General features: G+C 48.8%; 1 protein-coding gene across 1 annotated transcript; it reads right to left on the bottom strand.

Moving 5' to 3' along the window:
* Positions 1–1,246: 1,246 nt before the first annotated feature.
* LOC139831035 (uncharacterized) lies at positions 1,247–2,937 on the bottom strand. Its single transcript, XM_071820015.1, has one exon. It carries the CDS (start codon positions 2,461–2,463, stop codon positions 1,609–1,611), a length of 855 nt encoding a protein of 284 aa, XP_071676116.1. The 5' UTR covers positions 2,464–2,937; the 3' UTR covers positions 1,247–1,608.
* Positions 2,938–10,319: the final 7,382 nt, after the last annotated feature.

The raw sequence follows: 10,319 nt of genomic DNA, 5'->3' as shown, positions 1-10,319 counted from the left end.
CTATCTGGTCATGGGCTGACTCCATGAGCTCCCATACTTCAAGTTTGAACTCTCTTACCTCCGCATAGCAGATCCCTCTCTCGTTGCTTGCTAAGGACCTCATCGGCAGCGCCCCTTGATACAATCTCTCTCTGTGGGAAGGTTGCCGCGGGAGCTTAATCATGTCGTACGTCCTCTGTGAGCAACGGAGGATCACGAGGACGCCACTGTGGCAGTGCACGTAGAGTGAGCCTCTCCAGTACTCGGCCGACCACCACGTCCTGTCATCCTTAGCGCGTGGTGTGGACGTGTGGTTACCAAATCGTAGAGGTCTCCCGTGGCGTTGTGCCCCGGCTTAAACTCCTGGCTCTCCCACTGGGATGTCTGTGAAGAGAAAACCAGCACGCGGAATACCTTCTCCTGTCCCTCGGGGGGAAATTAAGTTGGGGTTGGACTGGCAAGCTGAATCGGCTGGCTCTTCTTGGGAGTGTGACTCATGCTGCTGCTCTTCTTCAGATTCAGATGGTTCCTCTTCTCCAAACAAGTTCGGCAGAGACGTGCACTGCCACTCAGTTTCAGTCCAGCATGGTGCTTTGGCGGACCACTTATCGTCATCATCTTCTTCGCGAAGTAGCTTTACCGTGGGAAAGAAGAACACCTCGTGATGCCGCGATACGGCTGGATCGAAGGCGAGGAACATGCCCTCGGTGCTGCACGGCCATGGCGTCGGCGGAAGCGGCAGGCGGGCATACCGCGACGTGGCCAGATTGCACACGTAGGGATTCATGGACCGGTTGCTGAACCTGTGATGCCCCGTGATGAGCAACAAGCCATTGCAATGATGCTGCAGGTAGCAATCCCAGTAGTCCCCAGAGAGACGGCGGTAGCGGGGCTCCTCGTCGGCGGCGTCACGCGGCAGCGGCGGGCCGAATAGGGCGAAATTGGTGTCGTAACCGTGGTACCTGGCGAAGACGCCGGGGAAGTCGCGCGGGAAGACGTGCGGAAGGAGGAGGTCGTGGGCGTTGACGATGTCGCACCACGCGCGGCAGACGCACCGGGACACGGCGAGGCCACGGCCAGGGAGACGTCGGAGGATGTCGAGGAGGAGGTCGTAGGGGAGGCAGATGCCGTCGCTGGCGTGCTCTGGGTGTCGGCGCTAGCACTGGCTAGCTCGCTCTCTCACAGGCACGGACAGAGGTAGAAGAAAGGGAGGCTACACAGAAACTTTTCCGCGCACGAACGCCGCCGCACGAACGGCCTTTTTCTTCTTCCCGAGCTCAACCTCATGGTATTTGGAGATTACGGAGGAGTGGGTTATATAGGCGCTCTGGCTCGCACACACGACGCCACGCCCGCGCACACGATGCGCACACACGCACTCACGCACCCATGACCAGCATGCCCCAGCTCGCACACGCGCGATCGCTGCGGCCGGCCGGCTGCTGCACTAAGTCCTCCCATCTTCTAGCTAGCTACTAACAGAAACGCAACTAACGGAGGCACTACACATACGCCACCTGCGCGCACCATGCCGTGCACGGAGCCGACCTTGGCGCGCTCACGCCGGTCCACCGTGCACGCCATGAACGCCATGGCTTATTGCTAACATTTACCCCCCTAAGCCATGACCTAGAGCAGGCATGGGTGTTCATCGATGTTGTAGAGCAGCGCCACCTCCTGGTTCTCCTCTTCCTGCTTCTTCTTCGGCTTCCTGCAGTCACGAGCGAAGTGCCCACGGATGCCGCAGTTGTGGCACTTGCCGCGCCTGCCGTTGTTGTCGCCGCCGCTGTCGTCGTAGCCGCCGCCGCGTGTACGACGTCTCTGCTCCCATTGCGCCGCCGTGAGCAGCAGCTGGTCCCCATGACGCTCTCCGCCAACGGCTGCCTTGCGTCGCTCCGTCCGCTCCTGGAACGCCTTGAGACGCCCGAGCACCTCGTCGAAGCAGATGGTCTCGACGTCGCAGAACTGCTCGATGCCGGCCACCGCCGCGAACAGCGATTCCGGGACGGTGTCGAGCAGCTTCTTCACCATCTCGGCGTCGCTCAGCGTCCCGCCGAGGCTTGCAAACTTGGCGGCCATGCAGCCGATCTTGCCGGCGTAGACGTCCAGCTCCTCGCCGTCCGCCATGATCAGCCGGTCGAACTCGTCGTGGAGCGTTGACAACCGAGCTGCTTTGACGCGGTCCGCGCCGAAGAACCGCGCCTTGAGGCACTCCCAGATCGCCGCCGCCGTCTTCTTCGACGACACCTGCAGAAGAATGTCCTCCGAGAGCGCGCCGAGAAGGTACGCCCTCGCCCTCTTGTTCTTCTCCGGATCGACCGCCGCCGCCGGGTCCGCCGGAACCACCGCCTCCCAGACGCCCTGCACGTCGAGGTTGGCCTCGACCTTGATCGCCCAGACGGGGTAGTTGTCGCGGGTGAGCATCGGACAGAAGAGCGGCATCGCGCTCCCCCCGGCGCCACCACCGTGCGGAACCAGCGCCATCACCTCGCTCTGATACCAAATGTCGGCGCTAGCACTGGCTAGCTCGCTCTCTCACAGGCACGGACAGAGGTAGAAGAAAGGGAGGCTACACAGAAACTTTTCCGCGCACGAACGCCGCCGCACGAACGGCCTTTTTCTTCTTCCCGAGCTCAACCTCGTGGTATTTGGAGATTACGGAGGAGTGGGTTATATAGGCGCTCTGGCTCGCACACACGACGCCACGCCCGCGCACACGATGCGCACACACGCACTCACGCACCCATGACCAGCATGCCCCAGCTCGCACACGCGCGATCGCTGCGGCCGGCCGGCTGCTGCACTAAGTCCTCCGATCTTCTAGCTAGCTACTAACAGAAACGCAACTAACGGACGCACTACACACACGCCACCTGCGCGCACCATGCCGTGCACGGAGCCGACCTTGGCGCGCTCACGCCGGTCCACCGTGCACGCCATGAACGCCATGGCTTATTGCTAACACTGGGTCCATCGGCGCCGGTGCGCACGGACAAATTAACTTGCAATCTCGCCGGCGCGAGGTAGGCGGATCTGGTCTGGCGATTATGTATTGTAGATTTGCAGTCGGTATCGATTTGCAGTAGTGGCAGGGTATGCTTCAAAATTGGAAATAGCTTCCGAGCATCCTGCGATCTAAATGGATGGGTTTGACAGTTCGTTTTGAGTCATTTGGGTCGCTGCGCGGACACGCGGATACTTGTCTGTTTGGGTCGCACGTTGTGACCGACGCGGTCATATATGGGTCGTGGCCATAGAAGTTGGCATTTGCCTATAAATTCAATATAAATGCATATAAAAAAATAAGTTTAAATGCTCAAGATTTATTACATAAGATTATTGTCCACCTATTCAATGACAAAGTACTTGTTCAAATAAAAATGTAAAATGATACAAATGGCCTAGGTATTGTTTTCTTCGGGATTTTCTTCATTATTGTTGTTTGCAGCATTGTTACCAACATGCGCTCACATGTGCTCAACCATATCAGCCTGGAGCTGGTAGTGAACCACTTGATCCGGAATTTCGTGGTGCACATGGAGGATATCCTGAAATGATGCCGGACCACCTTGAGGAGCAACCAACTCTCTCTGACCTTCCCAATCATTATCAAACAACGAATCATCCCGCTCTATCTCAACAATCATGTTGTGCATGATTACACAAGCGTTCATCACCTCCCACAGAGTTTGCACACTCCATGCTCTAGCAGAGTGCCTGACGATAGCCCAACGAGCTTGGAGGATACCAAGCGCCCGCTCGACATCTTTTTGGGCTGCCTCTTGCTTTCTGGCAAACCTTTACCTCCTGCTCTGAGTTGGAACGACGGATTGTCTTCACGAGTGTTGCCCAAGGTGGATAGATACCATCAGCAAGGTAGTACCCCTTGTTGTTGTGGTGGCCATTGATCTCAGAATTCACATCAGGGACTAACCGTGTGCTAGCCTATCAAACACCGGAGAGTTCTGTAGCACATTGATGTCATTGTGCGAGCCGGCCATTCCGAAGAATGAGTGCCAAATCCATGTGTCATATCAAGCAATAGCTTCAAGAATCACTGTGCACCCCTCAGAATGGCCTTTGTACACCCCTGCCAACCAAAGGGGTAGTTCTTCCACTCCTAGTGCATGCAGTCTATGTTGCCAAGCATCCCAGGAAACCCTCTGGAAGCATTGATTGACAACAGACGGGCTGTGTCCTCTGCATTAGGTTGCCGCGGATATTGTTCACCGAACACAGCGATCACTGCTTTGCCGAACATGTACATCGTTTGTACATCGTTTCTAAGCAGCTGGACTCGCTCATTCGGATGTACTCATCTACATAATCACCAGCAACACCATATGCGAGCATCCTAATCGATGTCGTGCATTTCTGATACGAAGAGAGGCCTACCTTGCCAATTGCATCCTCTTTGACGATGAAGTAGTCGTCGTAGACCTTGACGCCATCCATTATCCGGTTGAACGATGGTCTGGACATCCGAAAACGACGGCGAACAAGGCCGGCGTGAACAATGCCTTGCGGTAGAAGTAGTCGTGGAAGAATATGTCGTGGCCGCGTTCTCTTTTGCGGTCCAAGGCCCGCGCGCGGTTGTAGGAGGAAACGAGTGGGCTTATTTTTAACATGTTAAAGCAGCTGGTGTCATTCTACTGACATCTAACTTAATTTTTAGTAGACTGAGCTCTAAAGAGACCCTTTTTCTAATGCATAAGGATAGGGTAGAGTTATTTCTAGACAAAGCTAGCAACAATTCAATTCTTTTCTGTAATAACATAGCTTCACCACAATGGAAGAGGAAACACATTTTCTCATATAGACTATCCTGACAAAGGCACAAGTAACGCTAGAATAGACCAATTTTGCAGTTTGCAGGCAAGGGGAATTGGGATTTAAGAAAAAAGTAGAATGAGGAAGCAGCAAAGAATGCAAGACAGAATGTTTCAAACCAGAGGCACTGCAGGGCAAGAGCTGGGGCGGTGATGACGCGTGAAGCACACGTTCGTTGGGAACCCCAAGTGGAAGGTGTGATGCGTACAGCAGCAAGTTTCCCTCAGTAAGAAACCAAGGTTATCGAACCAGTAGGAGATGAAGGCCACGTGAAGGTTGTTGGTGAAGGATGTTGGAGATATGCCCAAGAGGCAATAATAAAGTGGTTATTATATATCTTTGTGTTTATGATAAATGTTTATATACCATGCTATAATTGTATTAACCGAAACATTGATACATGTGTGTTATGTAAACAACAAGGAGTCCCTAGTAAGCCTCTTGTATAACTAGCTTGTTGATTAATAGATGATCATAGTTTCATGATCATGAATATTGGATGTTATTAATAACAAGGTTATGTCATTATGAGAATGATGTAATGGACACACCCAATTAAGCGTAGCATAAGATCACGTCATTAAGTTATTTGCTATAAGCTTTCGACACATAGCTACCTAGTCCTTCGACCATGAGATCATGTAAATCACTTATACTGGAAAGGTACTTTGATTACATCAAATGCCACTGCGTAAATGGGTGGTTATAAAGGTGGGATTAAGTATCCGGAAAGCATGAGTTGAGGCATATGGATCAACAGTGGGATTTGTCCATCCCGATGACGGATAGATATACTCTGGGCCCTCTCGGTGGAATGTCGTCTAATTAGCTTGCAAGCATATGAATGGTTCATAAGAGACTACATACCACGGTACGAGTAAAGAGTACTTGTCAGGAGACGAGGTTGAACAAGGTATAGAGATACCGATGATCAAACCTCGGACAAGTAAAATATCACGTGACAAAGGGAATCGGTATCGTATGTGAATGGTTCATTCGATCACTAAGTCATCGTTGAATATGTGGGAGCCATTATGGATCTCCAGATCCCGCTATTGGTTATTGGTCGGAGAGAGGTCTCGAATATGTCTACATAGTTCGCGAACCGTAGGGTGACACACTTAAGGTTTGATGTCGTATTAGTAGATATGGAATATGGAATGGAGTTCGAAGTTTTGTTTGGAGTCTCGGATGGGATCCATGACATCACGAGGAGTTCCGGAATGGTCCGGAGAATAAGATTCATATATAGGAAGTCATTTTATAAGTTTGAAAATGATCCAGTGCATTTATGGAAGGTTCTAGAAGGTTCTAGAAAAGTCCGGAAGAAATCACTATGGAAGGCGGAGTCCCGGAGGGACTCCACCTAGCATGGCCGGCCAACCCTAAGGGGGTGGAGTCCCAGGTGGACTCCACCAAGGTGGCCGGCCACCCCCCTCCAAGGAAAGGTGGGAATCCCACCTTGAGTGGGAATCCCACCTTGGGTAGGTTTCCCTACACATTGAAGGTTTTAGGTTGGGGTCTTATTCGAAGACTTGTAGACCAACTCTTGGGGGTTCCACCTATATAATGAGGAGCAAGTGGAGGGGGGCGGCCACACCAAGCCCTAGTTGGCCGCACCCCTATAGTGGCCGGCGCCCCCCTCTCCCAAACCCTAGCCGCCCCTCCTCCACCACCTCTCCCGCATACGCTTAGCGAAGCTCCGCCGGAGATCTCCATCGACACCGCCACCACGCCGTCGTGCTGCCGGGATTCCAAGGAGGATCTACTACTTCCGCTGCCTGATGTCTACGGGAGCTTCTATTCTTGTAGACAGTGTTGGGCCTCCAAGAGCAGAGGTTTGTAGAACAGCAGCAAGTTTCCCTTAAGTGGATCACCCAAGGTTTATCGAACTCAGGGAGGAAGAGGTCAAAGATATCCCTCTCATGCAACCCTGCAACCACAAAGCAAGAAGTCTCTTGTGTCCCCAACACACCTAATAGGTGCACTAGTTCGGCGAAGAGATAGTGAAATACAGGTGGTATGAATAAGTATATGAGCAGTAGTAACGGCGCCAGAAAAGTGCTTGCTGGTGTGCAGTAAGTAAACATGCAGTAAAACAGTAAACAAGCAGCGATAGCAGTATTGGAAACAAGGCCTAGGGATCGTACTTTCACTAGTGGACACTCTCAACATTGATCACATAATAAAACCACTCTACACTCTATTGTTGGATGATGAACACCAATTGCGTAGGGCTACAAGAGCACCTCAATGCCGGAGTTAACAAGCTCCACAATATTCGATATTCATGTTTAAATAACCTTAGAGTGCATGATAGATCAACACAACTATACCAAGTACTAACATAGCATGCACACTGTCACCTTCATACTATGAGAGGAGGAATAGATCACATTAATACCATCATAGTAATAGTTAACTTCATAATCTACAAGAGATCATAATCATAGCTTACGCCAAGTACTAACACGGATGCACACACTGTCACCATTACACCGTGCAGGAGGAATAAAACTACTTTAATAACATCACTAGAGTAGCATGCAGATAAATTGTGATACAAAACACATTGCAATCATAAAGAGATATAAATAAGCACTTCACTATGCCATTCATAACAGTGAATAAGTATTCTGTGAAATATAGCCTAAGAGACCCACACGGTGCACACACTATCACCTTTACACACGTGGGACAAGGAGTCTCCGGAGATCACATAAGTAAAATTCACTTGACTAGCATAACGACATCTAGATTACAATCATCATCATATGGATCTCAATCATGTAAGGCAGCTCATGAGATCATTGTATTGAAGTACATAGAGAGAGATGAACCACATAGCTACCGGTACAGCCCTTAGCCTCGATGGAGAAATACTCCCTCCTCATGGGAGACAGCAGCGTTGATGGAGATGGCGGTGGTGTCGATGGAGAAGCCTTCCGGGGGCACTTCCCCGTCCCGGCAGCGTGCCGGAACAGAGACTCCTGTCCCCCAGATCTTGGCTTCGCGATGGCGGCAGCTCTGGAAGGTTTTTGCGGGTTTCGTCGATCGTCATAGGGTTTTCGCGACGGAGGCTTTAAATAGGCGGAAGGGCAAGGTCGGTGGAGTCCTGGTGGGGCCACACACCAAGGCGGCGCGCCCTACCCCCTAGCCGCGCCGGCCACAAGTGTGGGCCCACCAGGGCTCCCCTCTGGCGGCTCCCGGGTGTTCTGGAAGCTTCGTGTGAAAATAGGATGCTGGGCGTTGATTTCATCCGATTCCGAGAATATTTCCTTACTAGGATTTCTGAAACCAAAAACAGCAGAAAACGAGAAGCGCGCTGCGGCATCTCGTCAATAGGTTAGTTCCAGAAAATGCATAAATATGACATAAAGTATGTATAAAACATGTAGATATCATCAATAATGTGGCATGGAACATAAGAAATTATCGATACGTCGGAGACGTATCAGCTTCCCCAAGCTTAGTTCCTGCTCGTCCCGAGCAGGTAAACGATAACAAAGATAATTTCTGAAGTGACATGCCATCATAACCTTGATCATAATATTGTAAGCATATGTAATGAATGCAGCGATCAAAACAATGGTAATGACATGAGTAAACAAATGAATCATAAAGCAAAGACTTTTCATGAATAGTACTTCAAGACAAGCATCAATAAGTCTTGCATAAGAGTTAACTCATAAAGCAATAATTCAAAGTAAAGGTATTGAAGCAACATAAAGGAAGATGAAGTTTCAGCGGTTGCTTTCAACTTGTAACATGTATATCTCATGGATAGTTGTCAATGCAAAGCAATATAACAAGTGCAATATGCAAGTATGTAGGAATCAATGCACAGTTCACACAAGTGTTTGCTTCTTAAGGTGGAGAGAGATAGGTGAACTGACTCAACAATAAAAGTAAAAGAATGGCCCTTCGCAGAGGGAAGCAGGGATTAAATCATGTGCTAGAGCTTTTCAAGTTTTGAAATCATATAGAGAGCATAAAAGTAAAATTTTGAGAGGTGTTTGTTGTTGTCAACGAATGGTAATGGGTACTCTAACTACCTCGCCAACCAGACTTTCAAGAGCGGCTCCCATGAAGGACGTTATCTCTACCAGCAAGGTAGATCATCCCTCTTCTCTTTTGTTTACACATGTATTTTAGTTTTTATTATGGGTGACACTCCCCCCAACCTTTGCTTACACAAGCCATGGCTAACCGAATCCTCGGGTGCCTACCATCAATCTCATACCATGGAGGAGTGTCTATTTGCAAAATTAAGTTGCTTACTGATGAATCAGAGCAAAACATGTGAAGAGAATTATTAATGAAGTTTGATTAATCGGGGCTGGGAACCCCATTGCCAGCTCTTTTTGCAAAATTATTGGATAAGCGGATGTGCCACTTGTCCATTATGAAAGTCTGTCAAAAGTAAATGACAAGGTTGAAAGATAAACACCACATACTTCCTCATGAGCTATAAAACATTAACACAAATTGAGAAGCATTTTGAAGGTTTAAAGGTAGCACATGAAGCAATTTACTTGGAATGGCAGGAAATACCATGTAGTAGGTAGGTATGGTGGACACAAATGGCATAATGGTTGGCTCAAGGATTTTGGATGCATGAGAAGTATTCCCTCTCGATACAAGGTTTAGGCTAGCAAGGTTATTTGAAACAAACAAAAGGATGAACCGGTGCAGCAAAACTCACATAAAAGACATATTGTAAACATTATAAGACTCTACACCATCTTCCTTGTTGTTCAAACTCAATACTAGAAATTATCTAGACCTTAGAGAGACCAATTATGCAAACCAAATTTTAGCATGCTCTATGTATTTCTTCATTAATAGGTGCAAAGTATATGATGCAAGAGCTTAAACATGAGCACAACAATTTCCAAGTATCAAATTATTCAAGACATTTTACCAATTACTACATGTAGCATTTTCCGTTTCCAACCATATAACAATTAACGAAGCAGTTTCAACCTTCGCCATGAAAATTAAAAGCTAAGAACACATGTGTTCATACGAACCAACGGAGCGTGTCTCTCTCCCACACAAGCATTTATTCAAATAAAAACAAAAACAAACACAAACAGACGCTCCAAATAAAGCACATAAGATGTGACCGAATAAAAATATAGTTTCAGGGGAGGAACCTGATAATTTGTCGATGAAGAAGGGGATGCCTTGGGCATCCCCAAGCTTAGATGCTTGAGTCTTCTTGAAATATGCAGGGATGAACCACCGGGGCATCCCCAAGCTTAGAGCTTTCACTCTTCTTGATCATAGTATATCCTCCTCCTCTCTTGACCCTTGAAAACTTCCTTCACACCAAACTCGAAACAACTCATTAGAGGGTTAGTGCACAATCAAAATTTACATATTCAGAGGTGACACAATCATTCTTTATACTTCTGGACATTGCACAAAGCTACTGAAAGTTAATGGAACAAAGAAATCCATCCAACATAGCAAAAGAGGCAATGCGAAATAAAAGGCAGAATCTG

This window comes from Lolium perenne, chromosome 5, assembly GCF_019359855.2.
Source record: "Lolium perenne isolate Kyuss_39 chromosome 5, Kyuss_2.0, whole genome shotgun sequence".
Taxonomy (NCBI): domain Eukaryota; kingdom Viridiplantae; phylum Streptophyta; class Magnoliopsida; order Poales; family Poaceae; genus Lolium; species Lolium perenne.
The sequence above is the reverse complement of the archived record's forward strand: the minus strand, read 5'-3'. Positions and strand labels throughout refer to the sequence as shown.

Bases quoted from the DNA above. Each gene is read 5' to 3' on its own strand.
- LOC139831035 (XM_071820015.1), bottom strand. From the start codon at position 2,463: ATGGCGCTGGTTCCGCACGGTGGTGGCGCCGGGGGGAGCGCGATGCCG.